We start from the raw sequence: 26,921 nt of genomic DNA, 5'->3' as shown, positions 1-26,921 counted from the left end.
TTAAATAAACGCAGAGCAAAAAGAAGTTCTAGCAGGATTTATTTCTGAAAGGCCTTGCCTCCCACATCTTTGATAGGAATTTTACTTGGGGATCAGTTACCCACAGCAGAGTTATTCCAGATAGCGATAATTAAACTCGTGGCTGTCTGGTAATCAAGAAAGTGTATCTGAAACATGCAATTATCCCAATCTCTCTGATGCATCCCCTACACTATGTGACAGGACAAGCAACTTTTTGTCGACCAGGAGTTGTGCTGGGTAATGGTGTGGCAGATGACACCAAGTAGATATAGCAATATCACACAACTGGGTTTATTTAGAAAGTAAATAAAAGGCGGAAAAACCTGTTGCTGATTTTCAAGAGATCAACAACTTAGTTTTGGTAAGATGGAAGGGCAAAGAGAAGGGCAAACAATGGTCTGGGGCATTAAACATGCTGTTCAAGGATATTCCCATTGATGAAATGCACCCACTTTAAGACAGACACAAATGGCCCAAATTCTCATCCATTGCCAGCACAATGGCACCGTGTGAGTTCCATTCCAACCCATGCAGAAAGCATATCAAGTTGAAATTAATCTGGAAAGCTGTGTTTGGGCTGCACCACATCATTCTCGCTGGTAGGGGGAGCTCACAAAGTGAAAAGCAGGTCTATACCCCACAGAGAGGAAAATGCTGCCTATAGGAGAGGCAAAATAACAATAACTTGAGCCTAACTTTCTCCTTGCTATATCAAATTCTTGCGTTTTGGTCTTAAAGGGTTCCTAGCATCGGGGGCTTGAATTACAACTGAGTTTCTGATTATCCTTTACTTGGGCCTACTCAACGCCTACCCAATCTCCAGATGGTCCTGTTGCAGTCAAGTGGATACAGCTCTCCAATCCAACTTTGCAATTTGCGTTACCTTAGCCTACTGTCAATCATATTTGCTAGAAGCTTTGGCATCTTTTGTTCAATGCTCTGAGTCTCTGTCTCCCACCTTGTGGTTGTTGTTTTTTTTAGAAGAGTAACAACCGTTTGTTCCTTATGGTTTCACTTGCGTCCGTCTTTTCTGTTCCTTTGTAGATATTGATTTAGATTTTGGGTATGAACAGGTTGCTTTCCTTGGCAACTTGTGATTGAACTTGTGATTGAAAACCCATTTCTTGGCAAGACATCGGCATCTTAAATACTTGGACAGAATTACCGTATTTTTCAGAGTATAAGGCGCACCATTTCCCCCCCCCCCCCAAAAAAAAGAGGGTGAAAATCTGGGTGCATCTTATACACTGAATACAGCATTTTTGGCCTCCCAAAACCCTGCTCCTTCACAAAAGTGCTACTGGGGGCTGGGGAGGGCAAAAAGGAGTGAAAAACATGCCATTTTTTTGCCCGTTTTTGCCTCCCCAGCCCCCAGGAGCACTCTACAAGTCTCCAAAAGCCTATGCACGCCCTGGTTTGTTTGTTTTTTGCAAAAAAACAGGCCTGTTTTGCAAAAATGGACCATTTTTTGCTCATTCCTCCACCCCCCAGTCCCCAGGAGCACTTTACAGGCCTCTCAAACTCTCTGCATGCCCCAAAAACCAGGGGTGCCGAGGGTTTGGGAAACTGGAAGAGTGTAAAACATTTTTTAAAAAATTTACCTCTTCAAAATCTTCGTGCGCCTTCTACTCTGGTGCGTTTTATAGTCTGAAAAATACTGTAGTCCCCACAATCTGGATTAGAGAGAGGAATTAGCCACACACAGTGCACCTCTTCTGTAATAATGCTCCCCAGAGCTTTTGAAAGGCAATGCTTAACCCAGCTCCTCAAGAGACATATGTGTCATTCTGCAGTTATTACAAAGTGCTTTTCTAAGCTGTTGGAGACGACAGATAGATATCAATGGTAGTTTTATTTCCTCCCAAATTGGTATTCCTTCAAAATACACAATCCCACAAAAACTCTAGTTGCTCATCCTGCTGGCTAAAAATGCTAGCGATTAAAACCCTCAGCATATCTACAAGGCAGCATATTGAAAGGCTAAACATTTTACAACAGTGTAAGCAGCAGTGGGGAACCTGTGATCTTCCAGGTGTTGCTGAACTAGAATTCCCAGGATCCCTCATAATTGGTTTGGGCTCACGGATAACTGAACAACATCTGAGGAATCAAAGTTCCCCACCTGGCTTCGTTTACAGACTACGGACATCATCAGATGCATGGAATTAACCTTAATTTATCAGTGTCACATATGCACAGGTGGCAATAAATCCATACCTAATCCATAACTGCACGTGCTATAAGAAATCATGTCACACTCTTATAAAACTCTCGCTTATTCTTACTACAAGAGCTAATATAGCTACCCCTTTGGAAACTGGCTATGTCAGCAAGCCATCCCAGGTTAAATCTCAGAAATGAACCATCTCGTATCCCTTGCAAATGGAGTGCTTTTCATTTCGCAGGACCCAAAGGAGAAAGAATTTAAAAAGCATGAACCAGACCTAAGACATTCCATGCATAGTTTGCTTGACAACCTGGTACCCTAACCAGAAAAACCTATGAGTAGCTTGCTTAATTAAAATAGGGTCAGGCTTGTGTGTCGTGATCAGGCTGTTCACAGTTCAATCATACGTGTGTATAAAACAGAATGTCTCCTGTTCAATTCCATCCGCCTCCATCTAGGAAAGACTCTAAGCTAAAACCATGGAAAGCCACTGCTCGTCACTGCCATTGACATTGTATTTTGGGGTCATGACAAAAACTGGAGAATAAATCTGTTCCAGGCCTATCTTGTCTTCTTGGTCTACAAATGTGGAACGCGGTTACATTCGTTGTCTTTAAATACAAAAAGCACACCCTGAAGCAAAGTCCATTCCTGATCTATTTGGTTCCATTTCTTTTGTTGGTTCTTGCTTTGTCACTGCCTTTCCTTTCTGATGATCCTTCTGAATTGCACTTGGAACATGTTCCATGCGGAAGGCAACATAGCTATGAAAGTTCTCTCCCATCAGGAATAAAGCACAGGAAGGAAGCAACGGAGCAGCAGTCTTGTTCAGAAGCTCTGAAGGGTGCTTAACAAAATTCATAGGGCAGACTAGATCATGGATTCCCAAAATTTTCACTGCATCCCTTGTTTGCTTGTTTGCTTGCTTGCTTGCTTGAGCTACATATCCTTAATCCTTGTGTAGAACTAACGCCAGTGTCTCCACCACTTTTTTCGACATTTCCTTTTGGAATAAGACTTCTCTTAACCACAAGACAACAGGATTGTGCACTTCATTACAAAACAAAAAGTGCAACTAAAGATGACTGAAGACCAACTGATGCACATTTGTCCAAAGAACAGATGCTAACAAATTCAGGGAGAATGCAGTGAGTCCATCCTTTTCTCTTACTCCATAACCAAGAGGCAGATGGTGGAAGGGGCTTGCGCTGAAAGGAAGGTGGTGTTTTGCCCCAGACTAGTCTACTCCTTTGTCCTAGTCTACTCCTAAGCTAGAGATGTGATGGAGATGTCCATGCATTCAGGCGTTGACTTTGCCTGCCCCACTGCTGCTTTCATGGCCAGCCTTCAGAGAATGGAAATAGAGTTGAAGATCATCTACGGGGTGCACAATTGGCACGGTCTGCATTTCAGGGAAATGAGCCGTGGCCAATTCCCAGCTGGCGGTGCTGACCAATTCAATGGCAAGCATCTTGAGAATCGCCTTGGCCAGTTCTTTGCCTATGCAATTTCGGACCCCACCACCAAAGGGAATGTAGTGAAACCGGAGAGAGGCAGACGTTTTTTGCTCCTCCTGGTCTTCCGGTGATATCCAAAACCTCTCTGGATCAAAAGTATCGGGGGGACTCTGGTAGATGCTGGCGGTCTCGTGTGTATCCCGAATACTGTACATCACACTCCAACCCTTCGGAATCTGGTAGCCCTTTAAGGAAAGGAAGAAGAGATGGAACAAAATCAGCACCACAGACAGCAGCCAGACGGATGAAACCTGTCTGAAAGAGTGAGCAAACCTCCACAACAGTTTGAGCCAACCTTTTGGAGAGACAGCACGAGCCTTACTTCATCTGCTCTCCGTGTGCTTAGATTGGCTAGCTTCAAAAATATTACTCACAATCTACAAAAACAATACTTTTTTAAAATGTGGATTTTCTGCTACCAAGCGCTGCCATTTCAGACGACTAAGCAGAGAGAAACAAATCATGAAAATACCATTTTTTCACTATGTTTCTTTTAGCTAAGTTTATCTCTTCTCCTTACAGATGTCTTTTAATTTTGTGTTTATATGTTTTTTAATGTCTTTCTGAGCACTGCTGCTATAAGGTCAAGGAACATGGGAACCTGTCTCTTTTAAAAATATCAGTATTTCACAGTTCATTAAAATTACAATCTCCGTGAAGTGAGATATTGATGGCCATAATATTAGGACTACCTTGGCATTGCTGTTCCAAGTGCCATTCCAGATGAGAGCAATTGTAACTAGCAGTTATATTTTTCCCTCCCCACTTTTTGTGCTTATGGATCAGTATTAACTTCTGGGAATATACAAGTCCTACCTTGTTTCCCCAAAAATAAGACCTCCCCAGATAATAAGTGTTAGGGTTCTAAATACCATGCAGAAATAAATCATTGTCCAAGGCAAAACATCCTTAAAAGTCCAATTTATTCTACAGGCAAGCTAGCACCTCTATGGAAAAATTCCAACTCTGATGTACATCCTGGAAATCCACCCAGTTGAAAGTTCATGATCTGTCCCCACACCCACAAATCCATCACATGTTCCAATCATCATCTTCTACGCTGGCATCTACTCCCTTCTGGTTCCGGTCAGGTGTCGAGGTGCGGAGACAAAAGATGACCTTGGCTTCTACAAAAGAATGTCAACAATCCATTCTACAATCCTACTCCTTTCTATTCCCCCCTCCCAACTACTACACTAATGAAACAGCATAGAAAATTATAAGAAAGTGTGGCAGGCCAAAGATCCTAAAAAGAATATAACTACAGGCCTGACAATAAGCCCACTTCGGCTTTTGAGTGCATGTGCTAAAATAAGTCCTCCCCAAAAATATAAGCCCTTCCCAAAAATATTGCAACACAGCAAAAGTCATGAGGTGACCATGCTGGCTGCCTCCTGCACCTCAAAAATAAGATATCCCTGAAAATAAGGCCAAGTGCTTATTTCAGGGGTCAAAAGAAAATAAGACATTGTCCTCACTCCTCTCTCCAGTTCTCAATCTTCTTATGAAAAACCTGTAGTTCTCTAGATTCTATCATATTAGACCATTGATCCATCTTGCCCCAAACTGCTGACAGGATCTGATAGCAGCTCCTCCAGCATTTGAAGCAGCATTTCTTTCCATTGCTAAAATAGTGATGCCAGAAAATGAATGGGAGACCAGCATACAAATATTGCTTGAACACTCTTTCTATGCCCCTTTTCCACTTGATTTTCTTCACAAGCTTCTTTACTCATTATCAGAGTCCACCATCCAGTACTTGGAATCTTGTTTACTGAGCTTCTATATTTCCCATCCCTAGTTACGGTACTTACAGTCCATTTGAGACATCCTTTCTCATACCTCCAAAATTCACCTCCCTACAAATGGCCCTGAGATTCTTCACATATCTGCTGGCTCTAAACATTGGAATTAAAGTAAATGTAAAGATAAAGATTCCCCTCGCACATATGTGCTAGTCCAGGGGTGTCCAAACTTGGCAACTTTAAGACTTGTGGACTTCAACTCCCAGAATTCCCCAGCCAGCAGAGCTGGCTGGGGAATTCTGGAAGTTAAAGTCCACAAGTCTTAAAGTTACCAAGTTTGGACACCCCTGTGCTAGTCGTTCCTGACTCTAGGGGGCGGTGCTCATCTCCGTTTCAAAGCCGAAGAGCCAGCACTGTCCAAAGACTTCTCCATGGTGATATGGCCAGCATGACTAAATGCCGAAGGCGCACAGAACGCTGTTCTCTATTTTTCTACTTGCGTTTTTTACATGCTTTTGAACTGCTAGGTTGGCAGAAGCTGGGACAAGTTACTCCGTTACGCGGCGCTAGGGATTCAAACCACGGAACTGCCCACCTTTCTGATGGACAAGCTCAGCGTCTTAGCCACTGAGCCACCGTGTCCTAGGAACTAAAAGTGTTCTTCCTGAATTCTCATATAAAATACACAGCCTAACCTTCTAATATCCAGGTCAACCCAGGTTCCACACTCTTCCACCAAAGGGTTAAGAGAGCAAGCCACTCAACTCACATCTAGCTCAAAGGTTTGTAAGGCTGTCCTATACCCTCCAGATACTGGGGGCAGCAAACGGAGCACTTCTTTAATGACACAATCCAAGTAGCGCAGACGATTCAGCTTCTCCAGGGTCAGGTCAGGGTGGCAACAATACTCAGATCTCTCCAGACTGCTAAAGAACTGGCTTGTTTCTTCCAGCCTGGACAATGAGCTAGGACCATTTGCTGTTCCAGAGACAATATCCTGGGACACTTTAGCCACACTGTTCATGTTAGGTCCTTCCTCTTCCATCTTGGCCTCTTGTCCTTGTTCTCTTCCCCATCTGGATGGAAGAGGCAGACTGGAGTCACGATCTTTGTTTTCCTTCTCATGTGTAGGCAAAGCTTTTTGGCCAGACTGGGATTTTGTTAGGAAATCTTCAGCTGCAAAGCACTGACACTGCCCAGTAAGGCCATTGGAGGCCAGTTCCTGCTGGATCTTTTTTATGACCAATGGGTGTTGCAATAAGAGTAAGATCATAGACGTCGTGGCGCTGGCCGTGGTGAAGAAAGCTGCAAATATTAGTTCAATTGCAGATTCCTATAAGGCAAGCCATAGAGATCCGTGAATTAGAAGAGTGTTCCTCTTATTATAGGGTTAGAGATAGGCCTCTATCTATTATCACATCTATTCTTATTTTTAGATCTCTTAGAGCTTTCTATTATTATAGACAGGCGGCAAATAAATATAACAAATAAATAAATGGTGCATGCTATTAATAAACCGAATGTCTCTTGTGCTTTCATCTCAGTGACCTTGTGATCAGGATTTTAGAAAAAGAATTTAAATAAGACATTACTGAGCCTTTTAAAGGGAAAAAAATGCTAATTTAAAAATCTAAATCAAGAGTTTTGAGGATTCTAGGAGTTGCTATTGAACACTTATCGAAATGCTGGGGCTCTAAAAGCCCTTGGCAATATGCTCACAATATTTCCCTATACTTAACATGGCCTGCTCGACCATGAGCAGCCGATTCAAGTTGCTGGATGAGCCACCGCCCAAGGAGCTGCAAGCAGGAGGCAGGAGTTGCTGTCGGTCCCTGGAGAGGAGGAGACTGAGCTGCGAACACCATCGCTCCAACTCCAAGCAAGGGCTCCCTGTGTCTAGAGCAGCGGAGGAAAGCTTTAAGGCTCCCTGCAAGAAAGGACCCCCGCCCTTCCTAACAAGCAACACGGGGTTTGCTTCTATCTGAGAAGAGCAGCAAACTCGGCCTCTCTCTTGGCAACATGGCTTTGTCTACCCAGGTTCCATGTCCCTCGATTTGAAGCTTCATGACTTTTCATTCTGCCTGATGAACCTTCTACAACATTTAGCCCCTTGGGACTTCGCTTGAACACTTGCTGGACTTTGGGGGGGGGACTTACGTGTGTGTGTGTGTGTGTGTGTGTGTGTGTGTGTACGTGTGTACGTGTGTGTACCCATACACGCATGCATTTGTACTGGCATTTCTATATCTATGTTCATGATGTGAGGCAGCACAATCCAATTTAGAATAGCATAGCATAGCATAGCATAGCATAGAATAGCATAGAATAGAATAGAATAGAATAGAATAAATAGAATAGTAGAATAGCATAGAATAGCATAGAATAGCATAGAATAGCATAGAATAGCATAGAATAGCATAGAATAGCATAGAATAGCATAGCATAGAATAGCATAGAATAGAATAGAATAGAATAGCACAGCACAGCACAGCACAGCACAGCATAGCAGCATAACATAGAATAGCATAGAATAGCATAGAATAGAATAGCATAGCATAGCATAGAATAGCATATATAGAATAGCACAGCACAGAATAGAACAGAACAGAACAGAATAGAATAGCAGCATAGAATAGAATAGAATAGAATAGAATAGAATAGCATAGCACAGCACAGAACAGAACAGAATAGAATAGCAGCATAGCATAGCATAGCACAGCACAGCACAGCACAGCACAGCACAGAATAGCAGCATAGCATAGCATAGCACAGCACAGCACAGCACAGCACAGCACAGAATAGAATAGCAGCATAGCATAGCATAGCACAGCACAGCACAGCACAGCACAGCACAGCACAGCACAGAATAGAATAGAATAGCAGCATAGCATAGCATAGCATAGCATAGCATAGCATAGCATAGCACAGCACAGAATAGAATAGAATAGAATAGAATAGCAGCATAGCATAACATAGCATAGCAAAGCATAGCATAGAATAGCATAGCACAGCACAGAATAGAATAGAATAGCAGCATAGCATAGCATAGCATAGAATAGAATAGAATAGAATAGAATAGAACAGAACAGAACAAAGCTGGAGGGGACCCTGGAGATCTTCTAGTCCAGCCCCCTGCTCAAGCAGGAGAATCTATACCAGTGACGGCAAACCTTTTTGTTGTTGGCTGCCAAAAAAGCAAGGGCGCCTACGTATATAGCACAAGCACGTGCCGGCACCCATAATGCAAATGTGCCCCCACAAATGAACTTTCAGTTGGCCCATTGGGCCTGCTTTTCACCCTCCCCAGGCTCTGGAGACTTTCCTGAAGCCTGGGGAGGGCAAAAACAGCCTCCCCCAGCCCTCCGGAAGGCTGAAAATCAGCTGGCAGCGTGCACATGCGCGCTGGAGCTGACAGCTTGTGTGCCGGCAGATATGGCTCCATTCCAGAACTATACTATTTCAAATAAGTGACTGTTTAAATTAGACTCTTCTTTAAAACCTCCAGAACCCACGATTCCACTGGTTATTTGTCCTCATTGTTAGGAAGTTTCTCCTTAATTCCAGGTTGCTTCTCTCTTTGGTTAGTCCCCAACCATTGTCACTTGTCCTGCCCTCTGGTGCTTTGGGGAATAATTTGACCCCCTCTTCTTGAGCCCCTCAAATATTGGACTACTGATATCATGTCACCCCTAATTCTTATTTTCTTTAGACTAGCCAAACCCCAAACCTTCAGCCGTTCTTCATATGGCTTAGTCTCCAGGCCTTTGATCATCTTAGTTGCTCTTCTCTGAACGTTTTCCAAAGTCTCTGACTGCTCCCCCAGTTTTCTTCTCTCCCTCCCCCTCTCTCTTTCTTTCCTTTTCTTTAAAGTACTTAAGTATGGCAACAGAAGGGGAGAAAAACAAGAAGAAGAGAGGCCCTTCGTGGTATTGCGTGTCTGGGTACATAGACCCACCTGTTCAATTTAGCCGGCCTGGCCTAATCCCAGTTTACCCACCTCAAGTCTGCATTTTTAAATTCTATGGGTTGGTTTTAGGCTGAGTTTTAATTTTTATCAATTTGTACAGGGTTTAAGGTTTAATCTGATTTTAAGGGTATTTATTATGTATATGGTTTTTTAATGTGGTACCTGTACACCGCCCCGAGTCCCTTTGGGGAGAGGGGGCGGTCTAGAAATCAAATAAAATTGAAATAGACGAAGTTCAAAGTATTTGGAAGGAACAATACAGATTGATTTGCACTTCAGCATCAACGTTTGATCGGGACACCTTCAATTAGGGGTCAGAAATAACTAAGTAGTCAGTGTGAGTGAGAAGAATAGAAACCATAACAGCAAAAGTCCTTGAGATTTCTCCCTCCTCCCCATACTGTATAGCAACAGCAACTGCGCTTAGACTTATATACCGCTTCACCGTGCTTTAACAGCCCTCTCTAAGAGGTTTAAAGAGTCAGCCTATCGCCCCCAACAATCTGGGTCCTCGTTTTAGGAAGGCTGAGTCAACCTTGAGCCTGGTAAGATTCGAACTGCCAAATTGCAGGCAGCCGGCAGTCAGCAAAACTAGCTTGCAGTACTGCATTCTAACCCCATGCTCCACAGCAGCTCTTGTAGTAGTATGCAGTACTAATTGAATTATCTAAGGACAATTTCCAGGTAGAGTGCACGATAGTAGTCTCATCTGGATGTAACCTAGTATTAGAGGGTATGGATTGGCTCCAACCCAATTCAGTTCATATCATTTACCTGATTCTATTTTATTTTATTGGTCACATTGAGTCAGTTCAAAGGCATTCAATTGGACAACCCCATTTGACTTTCCAATTTGATTCAGAAACTCAATTCAATTAGGAGATTTAATCAAATTTCACCATCAAAACTTTACCTATTCATAGCATTTCCACGTGTATTTAAATAGCCATTATTCCTCACGTAAACCAAGCCCACTGAGGTTAAAATAGTTTAGACAATATGCACGGGATCAAACTGCACATGACAAGCTGACTTTCTGCTATTTGAGCCAGGTTATCGCTACTAATGCTATCAGAGTGGAGAATAAAGCAAAAGAGGTAGACAGGTAGTCCTCGCTTACTGACCAGTTATTCAGTGACCCTTCAAAGTTACAACAGTCGTGCAAAAGAGATTTATGACTGGCCCATCCTAGGGCAGTATTATCACAGTCAGGTGGTAGAAATTTAATGGCTTGGGAGCCCTTGTGCCGACCCGTGTGCAGGAAGTCGCAGTCCCATTGCAGCCAGAAAGTGAGGGCTACCTGAAATGGTCTAAACCAGAGGTGTCCAACTCAAGACCCGGGTGCAGGATCTGGCCCCTGGGGTGCTTAGATCTGGCCCACAGGACTGCCCTGGAAACAACAAAGGACCGGGCCGTGGTGCCTCCCAAGCTCCGTTTTCACTGGCAGAGGGTTGCGGGAAGCCGTCACAGCCAAAACCAGAGCTCAGGAGCCCGTTTTCGCACTCAGGGCCACCAAAGCCACCCCCCAACATGAGTGATGTCGAACTGGCCACGGTCACCCTGGCCATGCCCCTGCTGGCCCCCACCCAAGGTCAAACACAAGCCTGATGTGACCCTCAATGAAATCGAGTTTGACACCCATGGTCTAAACCCTCAATCAGGTGGTGTGTATGTGTGTGTGTCCATCCAAAAGTTGTAAATGCTCCAACACTGGACATTTTTAAGAAGAGATTGGATGACCATTTCATTCTAGTCTAGTCTAGTCTAGTCTAGTCCAGTCTATTTGTCTATTCTATTCTAATCTAGTCTAGTCTAGTCTATTTGTCTATTCTATTCTATTCTTTTCTAGTCTAGTCTAGTCTAGTCTAGCCTAGTCTATTTGTCTATTCTATTCTAATCTATTCTAGTCTATTCTATTCTATTCTATTCTAGTCTAGTCTATCTAGTCTATTTGTCTATTCTATTCTATTCTAGTCTAGTATAATCTATTTGTCTATTCTATTCTAGTCTAGTCTATTCTAGTCCATTCTACTCTATTCTATTCATCTATTCTATTCTAGTCTATTCTAGTCTATTCTGTTCTATTCTATTCTATTCTAGTCTAGTCTAGTCTAGTCTAGTCTAGTCTGTCTCTCTCTCACACGCACGCCAAAACCAACTTCTGAGTGACTGCTGACAAATCTTTGTACTTTATGAAGCTCCAGTATCCCAAGACAACTGACCACAGAATCTCTAGTGTCAGGAAACATTAGGAGGCCAAGCATTAGCTATTCCATAAAAATATTTCCATCCCGACCTCCTGCAAAATTACACCAGCTGAGAAACCATCTTCCATCAGGGGCTACTGTCAAATCCCGCATGAAAACCCCCTGATCCCCAGGAGCATAAAAATCCTCACCTTCAATTCCTGCATAGTGAAATCTTGGCCGTGTTCTTGGGCGCTGTTGATGATGAAATCGAGGGCATCGCGGTGAGCTTCAGGATCCTTCCTCTGCAGTTTCTCCAGGATGGCTTTCTCCATGTAAGTATGTAAGAGGTCACGAGCCTTTATGCCCTGGGGAATAGAAGAGGGTTCAAAGGAGAGGAGCACAGACATCTGGTTCAGAAACCGATTCAGAAAACGGAAGGTTCCAGGAAGAAAGCAGTGGACTTGCTTAGAAAGTTCCAGAAATTCATTTATGTTGCCCTCTCCAAGCAGTAGCTCACATTAGCTAGAAGGCTTTATTGTTTCTCTTAGCTGAAAGGAAAGCAACTAAGCCCTTTTAGAGGCAGGAAAATGGGAGACCCTGAGTTCTAGTTCCATCTTTGGCACAAAACCAGCTGGGGGACTTCGGGCCAGCCACTCCCTCTTAGCCCTAGGAAGCAGGCAATGGTAAACCACTTCTGAAATCTGGCAAGAACAAAAAACAACACTAGACTAGACCAGGCAGTTTTTTGACCTGAAGGCTCAAAATAAGCAAATAAAGTTTTACTGAACCCACGGGAATTTATTCCTGAGATAAATAAATATAAATGATGCTACAAAAGAGCTGAAGATCTCGTCTTTTGGGGGTCTTGGATAGATCAAGAGAGCTAGTGGCTTTGTCCTCATAATTTGAAGGCTAACCTAAGAATGGAATCTTACTGGGCTCGTCATTGCTACTGACACCCTGAGCACAAATTAGCTCACTAATCTCTTGTGACAAACCCAACAGATTGTGTTTTTAGTGTGTCAAACCAAATTAGCTGATTAGACTATGATTAAATTCACATTGGGTCACATAGTTCTGGTGAACACAGCCCAGTCACTCCTAGTTCAGTGGGGAAATTGAAAAAGAGTATATGCTATAGAGACATGTTTGAGCTTCTGCAAGAAAGACTCATTCAGATAAAATTGAATTATTTTATTACCAGCAGTCTCCTTACAAATAATAGAAATAAAGGATGGTGTGGCTTTGGCCTTCAAAATCACTCCTTTCGAGGAAGATAGGGAGGGATAGGAAGAGGAGGACAGAAGGTATGAAGGGGAAGAGGAGGAGGAGAGGGGAAGGGGAAGAAGGAAAGGGAAAGGAGAGGAGGAGGAAAGAAGAAAGTACAGAAGAAGGGAGGGAGGAAGGAAAGGAAAGGAAAGTAGGGTTGTGGTAAAATAAAACAGGTGTATAGGATGGTAAGCAAAGCAATCTTGATTATACATCTTAATTTTTTTACATGGAAAAATGAATGCGTAAAAGGGTTAAAACACAATGTGAATAATAGCTATGAGAATGTATGCCTGTAAATGTTTGTATGAGATCAAAGAAATCAAAGCCTTACCAGAAATAGCCCAGACTGTGGAGGAAAACCAAGGGGAATCAACCACAATGGAAGCCCGAATAGCTATTGAATTATTTTTCATTCCCAAATCAGGCACCCATCACTCTGACCTCTCCTCAGAAAGAGCAAAGTCCTCTAACAAAAGAAGAATCAAAGCAAAGAATAACTGGGCATCTAGAACAGCACAAAAACAGCAGAAAAAGGTTGCCTGCATTGAAGTTTGCTCTACAGAATCAGCTAGTAGCATAAGTATTAAAAAGTGCCAATACTGTAACATCAAACATAAGAACCAGCTCACTGAAGAAAGAAGTGCACAGCACAGCTGCAGTTATGACTGAATACCCGGCATGCCAAAGCAACAAACAAGAAAAAAAAAAGCCAAACAGTGCAGTACCAAAATAAAAGATCAAATAAGTTCAGCGTGCTAAGGATGCAAGCAAGCTATAATAGATGAAAGAAAAGAAGAGGAACAAGAATGCAAAAAACAACAACTGATCAAGAAATATCCTCTAGAAACAAGGAACATCAAGAAGCACTGGAAAGAATAAAGCAGCAAAATGGCTACAGTATCTCCAAGAGGATAAGCCGATATGAAGCTTGAATTGTACATTATAGGCAGAATCTCCATACAGTGGAATTAGAAATATTTCTACCAATCCATCAGTGGACAGACTGCAATGAATTAATCAACACCCCAACAAAGAGAAGATTCTGGGAACAGCTATGGAACAACCCAAAGAAATACAACAAGAACACAGTCCCACAGGTGCTTTTTCAAGAGGCAACTGGACTTTCTGGTTTTTCTTTGAAGACATTTCATTTTAGAAATAGCACCTTTGGGACAACCGTGTCCTGGATGACCGAGAATTTCCATAGACAACAAGAATGCAGCTTGGATAAAGGATGTGGATAAGAATAAAAGCAAAGCTGAAATGGAAGAACTTGTAATAATAGCAGAAAAGGCGGCAAAGAGAGCAAGGAAGATCAGCAAATCGTTCTAATAATGAAAGATCTAACAAAAAGGCCAGCACCAGAAAAACACAAACCAATTCCCTTCTCACTACTTAGACCAGGGGTGTCCAAACTTGGGAACTTTAAGACTTGTGGACTTCAACTCCCAGAATTCCCCAGCCAGCCATGCTGGCTGGGGAATTCTGGGAGTTGAAGTCCACAAGTCTTAAAGTTCCCAAGTTTGGACACCCCTGACTTAGACAAACATCAGCATTGACAAAATCACCCATCAGTCAGTTGCAAAAGGCAGCATTACCTAGAACAGCTTATATTCTGCACTAATATCTTTAACACTATCAAATTACATCTGCCTTCCCCAGGTCTTTGGGAAGGACAAAATAAGTGGATGAAACTGTCAAATCCAATCCAAACATCTGGCTGACTGTGCAACAACCATAATAGTGAAAGTCTGTTTTCTTCTCTTAACTTGCTGGCAGGCCCTTCAGAAGTTGCTTTCAGAAACCGGAAGGTTGGGGAGCGGTAGGTATGGTAGGAGCTCAGGATACAAAGGGTGAAAGGAGAGAGCAAATGTGTGGATAAAAAGGTTTCTCGTGAAACTTGTGACCCAAATGCAGGGAGGGTCATAGAGGAATGATGTCTTTGAATCGAGCCCATTCTTAGTTTGGACCACTCCACTGTTTCTCAGAATAAACTGAAGGCACTATTCTAGCCTTTCACCAATTTAGCATCTCCCAGGTTGCAGCTTGACCATAGTTCTCTACAACTATTACTCCAACTACAACTGGAGATTTGGAAAGGCTGCGTTGAAGAGGAGGCTTTGTGGGTTTGGAGAATGCCCTTGTCAGGTGCCCCTCAGTTTCCCCTTTCACAGGGAAACACAAGAGGAGGTTAATCAGAGTTAACCCTATTTTCCATTTGGAAGACTTTGGGTCCTTTTGCCAGTTGGATGTTGGCATCTGACTTGTGCCACAAATCAATCTCTATTAAAGCAAATCTAAAGGAACTGAGAAGGGGCACAAGGGTTTGTTTCTTTGTTTGTTTTGCCTTCAGTAAACATCACACCCCCACACCCCATCCCCCCCTGACTCAGAGTCGTTGAGGGTATATACATGCATACTTACATACATACATACCTACATACATACATACACCTTTCTCTCTCTCTCTCTTTCTCTCTCTCTCTCTCTCTCTCTCCCTTTTTCTCTCTTTCTCACTCTCTCTCTCTCTCTCTCCCTCCTTCCCTCCCTCTCTCTTTCTTGCTCTCTTTCCCTCTCTCTCTCTCTTCCTCCCTCCCGCCCCCCCTCTCTCTTGCTCTCTCTCTCTCCCTTCCTCCCTCCCTCCCTCACTCACTCCCCTCCCTCACTCCACACTCAGGTACCTTCCTCAATCCGCTGAAGGGGACGTTGAGCGGCAGGCTAAAGAGGTTCTCAACCAGTTGCTCGAAGGCCCCGGACAGCTCCACGAACTGCTCCTCTTCCAGCCGGAGGCCCAGCAGGATCCGCGCAGCGATGCGGAAAGTCAAAGCCTTGGCCGAGGCGTAGACGGCGATGGGCCCCGGGCGGTGGCACCAACCACGAAGCTCCCAGCTCACCAGGCGTTGGATTCGGGGCAAGTAGACTTCCAGGGCAGCGCGGCTGAAGACGCGGGCCAGGATCTGCGCGGGGAGGGAGAAGCAGAGCGCGGGAGCCGCCTGAAGCTTCCCCCCGACCGGACATGCTCCGGGGAAAGGCTCGGCTTCCGAGGGGAACCGGGGCTGGGAGACTCCCCTCCATTCAGCGTGGATCAGCTTCAGCGTAGCCCGGGGGTCTCCAACCTTGGCCACTTTAAGCCTGGAGGACTTCAACTCCCGGAATTCCCCAGCCAAGGTTGGAGACCCCTGGCTTAGCCGAAGCGCCGCAGAGGGAAACTCCCCATGTGCCACCCTCCAGATAAAGGTGAGCATAGCCCATTATGCCCAGCCTCACCTGTCCAGCCTCCCTGCCGGAGCAGCCGTTGGAGTGAGGACCGCCCGGGCTAGAGGGACGCCCTTCCCCCCCGCTCACCTTCCTCCGATGCCGGTGCGCCTCGGCGTGGGCGTTGAGCAGCGTGTGGGAGCCCAGCAGGATCTGGGTGCTGAGCGGCCACTGGGCGCTGACCAGACTGTGCTCGCCCAGCAGGATCTTGCGCACGTTCTCGGCGCCGCTCACCCGCACCACCGGCTTGCCCAGCAGGTGCGTCTTGAAGACGGCGCCGTAGCGCTGCCGCCGGGAGCTGTGAAAGTGGGAACCCTGCTCGGTCGGGATGTGGGGTGGTGGTGATGGTGGTAGAGATAAAGAGGGAGGGGGAGGGAGGGAAGAGAAAGAGAGAAAGAGAAAGGGGGAGAGAGAAAGAGAGACAGGGACGGAGAGAAGGATGGAGAGAGAGAGAGATAGGGAGGAAAGGAAGGAAGGATGCAGAGAGAGAGGGAAAGAGAAAGAGACAAGGACGGAGAGAGAGAAAGAGAGACAGAGATAGGGAGAGAGAGAAAACGAGGGAGGGATGCAGAAAGAGAGAGAGAGAGATAAAAGGAGGGAAAGAGAAAGAGAGACAGGGACGGAGAGAGAGAGAAAGAGAGAGAAAAATAGGAAGAGGGAGGAAAGGAGGGATGCAGAGAGAGAGGGAAAGAGAAAGAGGCAGGGAGGGGGGAGAGAAGGAGAGAGGTACGGGCAGGGGGGAAAGCAGAGAGAAAGGGGGAAGGAGACGGGAAGGGGGAGAAGGACGGAGAGAAAGATAGATAGGGAGGGAGGGAGGGAGAGCGAGGGGTGAAGAGAGACAGGGAGCGAGAGAAGGACGGAGGGAGAGAAAGGTAGATAGAGAGGAAAGGAGGCAGAGAGCGGGGAAGAGAAAGAGAGGGAGAGAGGGACGGAGAGAGAGAAAAGGAGAGACAGAGAGGGAGATGGAGAGAGGGAGAGAGAGAGAAAGAGAGAGAGAGAGAGAGAGAGTGAGGCGGGAGTCGAGCGGAATTGCCGAAGCGCCGCTGCCTTTTTGCGCTGCTGAAGGTCGACAAGCCCAGGGGATCTGTGCGCAAGCGCAGAGCCCCTTTCTCTTGGCGCCCGAATCGCTCCGCCGCTCAGCTCCTGCGGGGCTCGGCTGGCACCTGCGGCGGGCGGCTTTGATCGCAGAGCGCGCGAGATCGACGGGAGGGCAAGTTTCTTTTGCGGCGGCTTTAGAGGCTTCTTCGTCCGCCCACCTGCCGGGGAGCCTGAAGTGGCGGCGAGCAGCCTCTCCTCCGGCCGCTCGGCCTTCAGGTGCCGTGGATCCTCAAACCCAACGGAAGGAGGGAGGGAGGGAGGGAGGGAGGGAGGGGAGGGCCGGCCCAGAGCTGCCTTCGCCTCCTCGCCCCAATTTGGGGGAACCCAAGCCTCGTTGAAGTGGGCGGAACAGGCGGAAAGGGGAGATTTTAAAATGGAGGGTGCCCTTAAGCATGTGCAGAGCGCCTTGTCTTTCCCCGGCGGCAGCGAGATTTCCCAAGGGAAGGAAGCGTTTCCCGGCTTTAACGGCGGGGGAGCCCCGGCTTCAAGCCCAGAACCGCTGGGAAGCCTTGAAAGCGACGGGAGAAGGGAAACCCGGGGTGGGCACCGCCGCCTCCGGAGCCCCAAAGGCGGCGTTGGGGATGGGCCGCCCCATGGTGGCTGCTCACCTGGATCAGCCAGTGCAGCGTCTCTCCGAAGAAGGGCCAGCCCATGGAGCCCCTGGGCAAGGGAAGGGCGCTGGCCCGGTCCCGGCTCAAGCTCCAGCGCAGGGCCCAGAGGTGGCGGGCCCCCACCAGCAGGAGTCCCGCGGCGGCGGCGGCGACCAGCGCGACTTCTAGCCAAGCCAGCGGGTCCCCGGAGCCCCCCGACGGCGGCGCCTCCTGGTCGGCTTGGGCTGCGGAGAGAAGAGGGAAGGAATCAGCTGGAGGTGGTGTGTGTGTGTGTGTGTGTTTGTGGCCTTCTCCCGTCCTTTTCAGAAGGGGAGGCTGCTTGTCCGAGGGCGCCGCCTGGCATCCTGGCTCTCCCGGCTTGTTTGGGCTTGGTTCGGAGAGGGCAGCCGGGCAGCCCTCGGTTCCCCTTTCTCCCCTCTCCCCGCCGCAGCCCCCACGCCACCCACCCCCTCGGCTTCCCATCAGCGAGCTCCCTGCGCCTCTTCTCCCGGGACGCGTCGTCGGAAGCCGGTCCGGCTCTGCAGAAGAGGCAGCGTGGAGCTCGGCTGGGGCTCCGGAGCTCTCGCCCCCTTCTCGAACTCCTCTCCCTCCCCCCCTCCTTCCTTCCTTCTTTCGTTTCTCCAGCCAGCTGTCCGTGAACCGCCCCGCATGCTCTGCCCAGCCCTACCCTACCCATGGCCGAGCGAGGCTTGGCGGAGTCCCACGCGCGACCTCCCTTTGCTCCCCTCAGGTGATTTTAATCGCGCATTGCTTGGGCCTTTATAGAGCTCCCTCGACCCACCTTCACGGATGACGTCGCCGCTTGATATTCAAAGCGGGGCCCGAAAGGGCTGCGATTGGCGCCCGGGAGGGTCCGGGGGGGGGATGATGGGGACGGAGGTGGGGGGGAAATCTCGGCTTCTGGGCGAGCGGGGCAGCATCACCTAGGTATGAGCCACAACAGAGTCTCCCTCCTGCGGCTCCGAGTCAAGGGCAACCTCTAACCACGGAGGCGAAGGACCTCTCCTGCCACCCCCCACAAGTGGCCCGCTGGGGGCTCAAACACTCCGCTTGCCTATTGTCCCAGGGATAGGCTGTTCCGATCCCTCAAACTGATCGGTCGTGTGTGGGAGGACAGCGTGGGGGGGGGGTGTCTCCCAAAGCTCTCCCGTCACTGCTAGCCATAATTACGGGGAACGAAGCCCAACATCCATTAGGTGAGGCTAAAATTCCCAGAAAAAGAAAAGGCAAGGTGGAACGAGGTTAAATTTGCAGCCCATTCGAGAGAATAGGGTAGAGTAGAATAGAATGAATAGAATAGAATAGAATTACTTTATTGTCACTTTGAATGTGCACTAATTGGTATACATTCAAAACTTGTTTTCATTTGAGGCTGTCCACCCCAGCTGCAAGGGGGCAAGGCTAAAAAAAAAAGAAGCCCAGAATTTCTTATTGGGAGCTGAGTTCCACCGATTTCTTTAGGGGGCCTGACTTCCAGCTAAATTCAAAGGAAAGTGTTTAAGGGAGCCGCCCCACTAAAGCCCACCCAAGAGATGTTGGGGTGCAATTCTCATCAGTCGGCCCAGAAACGGAGATTGGGGAAAGGAGCCCTTTTAAGCGTTGCCCGTTTTCCAATTGAAGGCAGCGCTGCAAGGTAGAACTTAGGAGTTGTGTGGGTCATGTCCGCTTTCAGGATACTCCATGCCAGCCTCGTACCCAGGAAGGCTACAAAGAGAGATACTTTCTCAGAATGAATCAATGCCAAGGCAGATTCCTCACAGCCAGTGATTTAGGGTGTCGCCCACCCATCGAAATAACCATCTCCAGATTAGCTTTACAACTCCACGGTGCGGGCAGGGTAGAAGAGGTTGTAACTCACTAGTTACGAAATGCCCCAAGATTTAAGCTGATCAAACAAGGGGGGGGGGGGGGACCACAGGAAGTCTGGGGCAAATGGAGGTTTTAGTTTGCAGAAACTGACTGGATTCTCTCTTCGATGAGCCACACGATGGGACCGGTGGCCAAGCGGTTTGTTTAGCTTTGTGAACGCAACTATTTTGATGATCATTTCGGATTGAGATGACAAAGGGGGCTTCCTCCCTCGATCCGTCCCAGGCCGGCAGTTGCCCGCGCCAGGCGAACCAAGTTGCTCTGATCAAGATCAAGAATTGGGGACCACTTATAGCTACTGACTTCTTACGCAGCTGAGTATCGATCACCTGTTCCAATTAGCTGGCCTGGCCCATTTATAGTCCCATTTATACCTCCTGGCAAATATTTTACCCTGGGATAGTTTTTTAGGGGTGTTTTTTCATGTATTTTTAATTTTTAAAAATTTTAAATCTAACTTTAACTATTGTACAGTAAATTATTGCTACCTCCTCCAGCCACATCTATATTTATTTTATATTTATATTATGTATTCACTGCTTTTAATATGACTGTACACCGCCCCGAGTCCCTTCTGGGAGAGGGGCGGTCTAGAAATCAAATAAAAGTTAAAGTTAAAGATCGACTAGGGTGTTTCAAGGATGCTCGGTGACAGCCTAAAGCAGAGGTCCCCCAACTTGGCAACTTTAAGACTTGTGGACTTCAACACTCAGAATTCTGGGAGTTGAAGTCCACAAGTCTTAAAGTTGCCAAGTTGGGGGACCTCTGGAGGTTTATTTTCGGAGATAAGAGTCCTTTCAGGAATCCGACGATAAGCCGGTGCTCTCCTCCCGGTTGTGGGGGGGGGGGGTAGGTCGACTGCAACTCGCACATGCCCCCCCCCCCCAAGAGGCAACTGGACTTTCTGGTTTCGCTCAGAGCTGAAGAAGCTTCTTGGATGAGGAGCGAAACGTCTTCAAGGAAAAACAAAGTCCAGTTGCTTCTTGAAAAGAAAAAAAGGACCTTTCGGCAACCATGACCTGGAGGACTGAGAATCTCTCCAGACGCGGGCTTCTCTCGCTCTTCACCCTGGATGCCACAGGCCTGGCTTGGCATACCTCCGAGGCGTCAAGCCTTCAGTCCGCCTGCCTGCCAGCAAGTAGGTCCGGAGCGGCTTTGGGCGAAGAACATGCGCCACTCCGAAGCGCAAAGGCGTCACGAGAAGCCAAGTTCGCAACTTGGTGCCCGGCCCCATGTCAACCGGAGAGAACAAGGCAACAGCCATCAACTTGAGCCGGGTATATAATCACCTTTCAATGGGAAAGTTGTTGGCCTGACCTGAAACCCCCCTCTTCTCCCCCCACCCCAAGCAAATCACAATTCGCACCAGACAAGGGTCTCCTAAATCTCTCCTCGTTATACACGAAAGAGGAAGGGGGAGAGGGCGCTTTGGCTCCCTCGTAAAAGACCCCCGATTCTCTCTCCTCCAAGGATACCCGAAGCGCGGCTGGACCTCTGTGCCATCAACCTCCACTTGAGTGCCCGAAGCCACATTTCCCCGGCTTGGAGCATACTGACTCGCCGGGGTCCACCCGGCTGCTCCACCCCGTCCCTAAATCCCGCAGAAGAAAACCAAAGGGGGGGGGCTTGCATCTTCGCTGGAGAGGAAAAGATGCTCCGGCTTCTCTCTCTCTGGAAGTCGGATCTTAGCGGGGTCTGGAAAGAGCCGCCAGCCGTTCAGCACCGAAGGAAACGCGGAGGGCAAATAATGCGCTGGAGAAAACAGGCCCGGGAGACGTTTTGCCCGTAGGATCTGGCCAGGCGCATCCAGCGGCGCAGCTAAAGGAAGCTCTGGGTTTACACGAAGGATTTCAGCAGGACCATCAAATAATTTAATCAGCGGCGAGGCCTGGGAAGAAAGTGGACATTCTTGATGTGTCCCATAGGAGTTAATGGGGCATTCCCTTTATGATACATTCGCTCGTCTTTCCAGCAAGGACGTGCCCTGGCAGAAGCTGGGCACCTGGACTCGGGAAACACCCCCTCCCCTCCGTGCCCCACATTCAACGCGGTCCGATCCCCGGGGATCAAAATCGAAGGGCGCCGGTGGCTGCTCCCCAAAAGTCAAAATCGTTCGGGACACCGTCGGGAGGCGAGTTCGAGTTAGGTAGTTTGAAAGGGGACTACAAAAGAGCTCCCCCCGCTTTGGCTCCCCCCTCCCCGCCTGGGAAAAAAAGGGGGGGAGAAATTCTGATGTCGGGATTACTTAAGGCTTACAACATATAAATCTAATGCGGAAATAGAGAAGAGGAGGAGCAAGTAGGAAATGTCCGAGTCGAGAAAAAAAATCGCTGGTTGGAAAAACGGAACCTTGGAGCAGAAAACACTAAATGGCCTTTTGAGGGCTTTAGGGGGAGGGGGGAAGAGGGAGGGTCTTGAGGTCTTCTCCGAAGATCGTATTTACAATGAAGGACGGCAGAGCCAGGCCGGCGTTTGGCCTTGGCCAATAAAGGCAGCGGGCCGCTTCCCCCTTGGCAAGGCCTGGAATGCAGGGGGGTATCCTTCCCTTCGGCCGGTCCCTTCCAGGGCCTCCTTTTCGTTCTCCGTCAAATCAGCGGCCCTTTCACCGGAACCAGTTTTCGCGGGAGTCCGGCTCGCCGGCGGAGGTGGGGGTGGGGGGCGCTTTCACGGGTGCTGGGCGATGCAGTTGACCAAGCTCCGCAGTTGCCGCACCACCGTCTCGATCAGCTTCTGTTTGTCGCGGTCGTTCTTCCGGAACTGGGCAAAAAGGTGGTTCTTTTTGTTCACGTCTTTCATCCTGGAAGGGAAGCCGAGGAGACAGAAGGTCAAGGAGCTCTGGGGAGAACCCCGCGCCACAGGCCCAGTCCGCGAACCCATGCTGGGGAGAGGGTTCTTCCAAGCCTCCAGCAGAAAGCGCTGAAGGCCCAGAAGAGGCTTCCAGGAAGGGCTTAGGAGGCTTGAAGCCAGGACGGGGCCATTCAAGGTAAGCCAGATCTCTCCTTAGTTCGTTCTAAGACTGTGGTTCCGGAAGGAGAGCTAGGCGTTTTGGGGGGTTCCACTCCCTCGGAAAGCTTGAGCCCCTCTGCTTCTTGGGGGAAATAATTAGGATGGCTTGGAGATCACCCCAATTCGGCCTATCAGCCTGGGAAATGCCCCTGAAAGAGGCCAGTTCAATAAGGTAGCTATTTCTATCCGAAACTCATAAGTTTCCAATGCTGAGGCGGGGGAAGCTGTAGTTCCAAGAGGCCTCCGTGCAGCCCCCCAGCAAAAAGGAAAAGGAAACAAAAACCCAGGGCAAGATCTCTTATAAAAAAGCAGGACCTCCGCCCGGTTCCATTCTACAAAGAACCACCCAAAGTTTGGCTCTTTCCAACGAAGCTACCCAAGAGTTCTAAAATGAAACCTGGGGAAGGATTTCGGATCAAAACGAATCGAAACTATGCTTACCCCCGGTGGACTCTGCCAAGCGTCCCGGCGTTGCAAGCAGGAGAGAAAGGTTTGGGGCGGGAGAGAGGAGGGAGGGAGAGAGAAAGAGCGCAAACGAGTTAGCAAACTCAAAATCCCACCTACCTGTAGAAATACCCGGGAGCTTTTGGAGAGGACATCGCAGCTACAAATCAGACACACACACACACACACACACACACACACACACACACACACACACGTGTTTATCTTTCAGTTTTAGCCAGCCTAGCTAATCTTTATTCTTTCGCACTTTTTAATTTTTAAAGTTTTTTTTTAAATGCCAACAATTTGAGGGACAGGTTTTTTTTTTTAAAAAAAAACACCCAACAATTTAAGGAACAGCCGGGCCACCGGCCACCTTAGCCAGGTCTGGGAACCTGTTTTTAACCAGAAATTATTAACCAATAATTTGCCCAGTCTGGATCCAAGGTACTTCGAAAGGCAGCTATCCATTGATTTGCTGATTGATCCAAAGAAAGGGTGGGTGGGGGAGAAACCGAAGGGAATACTGGAGATCAGAAATAGGAGAAGATCAGCTGAGGAGCAAAAGCGTCCCAGAAGGGGAAAGTCTCAGAAAGCCCCAAGCGCGTCCATCCTACGCTGAGCTCCGGAGAGGAGAGACTCCAGCGGGCCCACAGTCTATTTCAAAGAACGGGGTGGCGGGGGTGGGAAGAAGGGTGTTTTCTTGTTTGCTATTCCGGCAGATGCAGGGCAAGAGGCGCGCTCCGCTCCACCCGCAAACCTTCCTCCCCAGCTGCTCAGCCAACCGCTGGGGCTGAAAGTGGAGACCCCGCGGTGTTAGGCTTCTGGAGGAAACGGCTGACTGGCTCTTCTTGGGGTCTGCGTGCTTATCTTGTTCGTTTTTTGAAAGGGGAATGTTTGACGTCTGGGAAAGCAGAAAGGCTAAAGGGAACCGGAGAATGGGGGCTCCTCCAGCGCAGCCCCGCCAAGCCAAGCCCGAGCGACTTACTTCTCCAAGAGGGCCAAAGCTGTGCTAGGGCTGACGCGCAGGTACTTGGAGCCGGGCTGACCGTAATCGGCCAGGTAAGTCGACCAGTCCCACACCATGAAGAGATCCAGGAGCTGCGGGAGACAAAAGCGACAGAGAAGGGATCAGGTCAAGGCCACCCTCGGAGGCTTTACCTGGAGGAGCCTGCAAAACACACACACACACACACACATACACACCGCCTCCTCTCCCCCCCCCCCCAACCGGCTTTTCCGTCCCTCCCTGCAAGTTGCACGACGCTCAATCCGAGGCAGTCGGAGAAAAGCGAAGAGAATTCCCCAGGAATCTCCATTCATTTCAAAGCCCTCTGGATGCCACTTTCGCTGCTGCAAACAGGCTTGGGGTGGGGGTGGGGGCATTAAAACTTAGCGAGGGACCAAGAGTCCGAGGCTGAGATGAGCGGCCGAGCGAGAATTTGCCTCCGGCCCCTCTTCCCCCCCCCTTTCCCCCCCCCCCCCCAGCCGGCCGGCCCGCCCGCAGCTCTTTCCCGGCCTCAGCATCTGCCCCTGAAGCTGCCTTCCAATCCCGAAGTAATCTCTTAAAAGCCGGGGTGACTGGCAGGAAAGCGGCAGCCCCGTCTCCAATTTGAAGTCCTAATCCCCGCTAAACCACTTAAACCCGACTTCCGAGCCGCGGCTCTCCATTGTTTCAGGCTCTCAGACCCGGCGACTTGAGCGCGGATCAGAGCCTCCACCGGCTTTCCTCGCCCACCCATCCCACCCACCAACTCCCGCTCCGTAAAGCCCATCCCGGCGGTTCCCGCGAGGTGGTTTGTTTTGACTTCGGAACGAGCCGAGCCGAGTCGAACGGAGGCCGATGGAGGCGGCCGGGGACGCTCCCCCGGGGCCTTCAGCTCGTATTGAAGGGGCTCGGCGCGCTGTTTCCTCTCCGCCTTAATCCGACGCTGCCTGAAAGGAGGGAAGGAGTTGGGAACGGTGGCCCGAAGCGGCAGGAAAGCAGCGCGATCCCGCCGCCTCGGGTGGGCACCTGACACACACACACACACACACACACACACCCCACGCCGCCGCCGCTACCTTTAGGGAGCTCCGGCTTGCACGGAGCGATCATGTTTCCCACGGCCTCCCACGCGATCGCCCTTCAAGCGCGGAGATCGGAGGGCAGGACAGGGAAGGGGGGCGGCTGGGGCGTTTTAGGCACCCCCCCCCCTCGCTGAAACTGATCCCTCTGAACCGAGGGGGTGGTGGGAGCCGTCTTTGGATCGTCCCGCTCGGAGTTCGTGGCGATAGAGGCTCCATTCTCCCAGGCATGAATGAAGGAGGATCCCAATTTTTATACGTTTTCTTCCTTTCCCTACGAAAAGGCCAACAGGCTTGGCTATCTCTAAAAAAGGGGGAGCGTCTCACACGTGTCAAAAAAAGTTTTAAAAAATGCAGATATGGTGTGATCGAAGCTCCACCCGTCATATATGGGCATAGAAAACACACGACACATCTTCGGGATAAAAGACATCCTACCTCTATTATTCAATGTGGGCCTACTGGCCAACTCACTAGTTTGTAGCCATTTCAGTGTAATTTTTCTGAATTGCTAGCTAAGCTATTCAACTCTCTCTCTCCCCTGTGGCTGGGAAAGGAGGAGTTTGCGGGAGGCTCTTAAAGTTTCAGCGCTACAGAGAAAAGGCACTTAAAACAATGATTCGGCTTATTTAATTTTTGTACTGAAATCCTTTTTTTTACGTGGAAGGAGTAAGGTGGCACCAAACAGAAGTCAGCAAAGCAATAAGGAGAATGTGATTGAACCCACAACTTAGGCAGCCCTGGATGTTGTTGCTTTAAGATGGCATTGTGTTTCTTTGTCAGTAGACACTTCCATTCATTTGTCCCTTTCATATTTTCCAGTGCAAGGGGACTAACCGGCTTCAAAGGATTGTTAGGAGAAAAAACTGGATTGCTATGTGTGTTCCTATGAGCTCCTGGTGGAAAGAAGGGATATCAATCTAATAATAAATATAAAGCATCAACACAGCAAGATATTTTTTTACTGTAAAAAGATTCCAATGCTTGTACATTTTCCGGTCTGTCTGACTTTAAGGGTCACTCATGACTAGGTCCTTCTTGCTCATATAATGCCTAAGAAACAGGAGTAATATTTTTTTACATTGTGATGATGCTAAATTTTCTTATTTAAAATTAAGGCAAGGAGATCATGGCCCCCAAGACTAAATCCTTGTGCAACTCTGAATATCTAATAAACAAAAATAAAAATGAACCTCATTTTTGAAATGAAAACGAAACCTCAACCTGCTAGGTGAACAAACCACATTTTCCTTTCCAATTTTTTCCCCTTAGTGGCACTTTTCTGAATCTGCCCCAAGAGAAGCCACCTTTGGCCACCACCTGCCACTGAGTGTACCACCAGGAGCTCCTGAAAGCCACAAGGAGAAGTCTAAACTGGTTGGAATGACCCATGCTTAATCCCCTTCCATAGGGACCAGACCGCACACTGCATGAGGGGGCCAGCATAAAGGGATTGAAACAAACTGCCACCAGTTCTGAGACGCAGTGTTTGCTTTCTCTCCTCTGCTTTATGGTTCAATGGCCCTGGCTGGCAGTCTGTTTCTGGGCATAACGGGGCAGGCTATTGGAGTGGCTGCCTCTCCCTACAGAAGCCTAATTCCCATAATTAAAGTTCAGCTTCGAAAGCATTTTCAATATGCAAAGAAGGGGACACGAGTTTCTCTAAGGTGATTTCCATAACATTTTTCTGTTC

At 48.2% G+C, this 26,921-nt stretch overlaps 2 protein-coding genes across 6 annotated transcripts in view; both read right to left on the bottom strand.

Moving 5' to 3' along the window:
• Positions 1-1,854: 1,854 nt before the first annotated feature.
• CYP26C1 (cytochrome P450 family 26 subfamily C member 1) lies at positions 1,855-18,560 on the bottom strand. 2 transcript variants are annotated; one of them, XM_081953946.1, is made up of 7 exons: positions 18,515-18,560; positions 17,840-18,066; positions 16,224-16,448; positions 15,560-15,835; positions 11,816-11,971; positions 6,220-6,783; positions 1,855-3,890 (listed from the first exon to the last, which is right to left on the bottom strand). In XM_081953946.1, exons 1-7 carry the CDS (start codon positions 18,516-18,518, stop codon positions 3,489-3,491), a joined length of 1,854 nt encoding a protein of 617 aa, XP_081810072.1. In that variant the 5' UTR covers positions 18,519-18,560; the 3' UTR covers positions 1,855-3,488. The 2 variants fall into 2 exon arrangements, with proteins under 2 accessions (XP_081810072.1, XP_081810073.1); XM_081953947.1 differs by lacking the exon at positions 16,224-16,448.
• Positions 18,561-21,565: 3,005 nt separating this feature from the next.
• The window catches only part of EXOC6 (exocyst complex component 6), a 105,148-nt gene continuing 99,792 nt past the window's right edge, over positions 21,566-26,921 (bottom strand). For all 4 annotated transcript variants that reach the window (XM_081953920.1, XM_081953921.1, XM_081953922.1 and 1 more), the window contains 2 exons: positions 24,150-24,262; positions 21,566-22,508 (listed from right to left, as the gene is read on the bottom strand). In XM_081953920.1, the coding sequence (XP_081810046.1) occupies positions 22,376-22,508; positions 24,150-24,262 (246 nt within the window). In that variant the 3' untranslated portion in view covers positions 21,566-22,375. The remainder of the gene's footprint in view (positions 22,509-24,149; positions 24,263-26,921) is intronic.

The sequence above is a fragment of the Natrix helvetica genome (assembly GCF_964273705.1).
Source record: "Natrix helvetica genome assembly, chromosome: 5".
In the NCBI taxonomy this organism is placed as follows: domain Eukaryota; kingdom Metazoa; phylum Chordata; class Lepidosauria; order Squamata; family Natricidae; genus Natrix; species Natrix helvetica.
Note: the sequence above shows the minus strand (reverse complement) of the source record. Positions and strands in the feature narration are given on the sequence as shown.

Excerpts from the sequence above, each read along its gene's own strand:
- CYP26C1 (XM_081953946.1), bottom strand. Across the intron at positions 16,449-17,839 it reads CGCTGCACTGGCTGATCCAG|GGTTCCCACTTTCACAGCTC; the intron begins GTGAGCAGCCAC and ends CCGACCGAGCAG. Across the intron at positions 11,972-15,559 it reads CCTTCAGCGGATTGAGGAAG|GGCATAAAGGCTCGTGACCT; the intron begins GTACCTGAGTGT and ends TCTATTCCCCAG.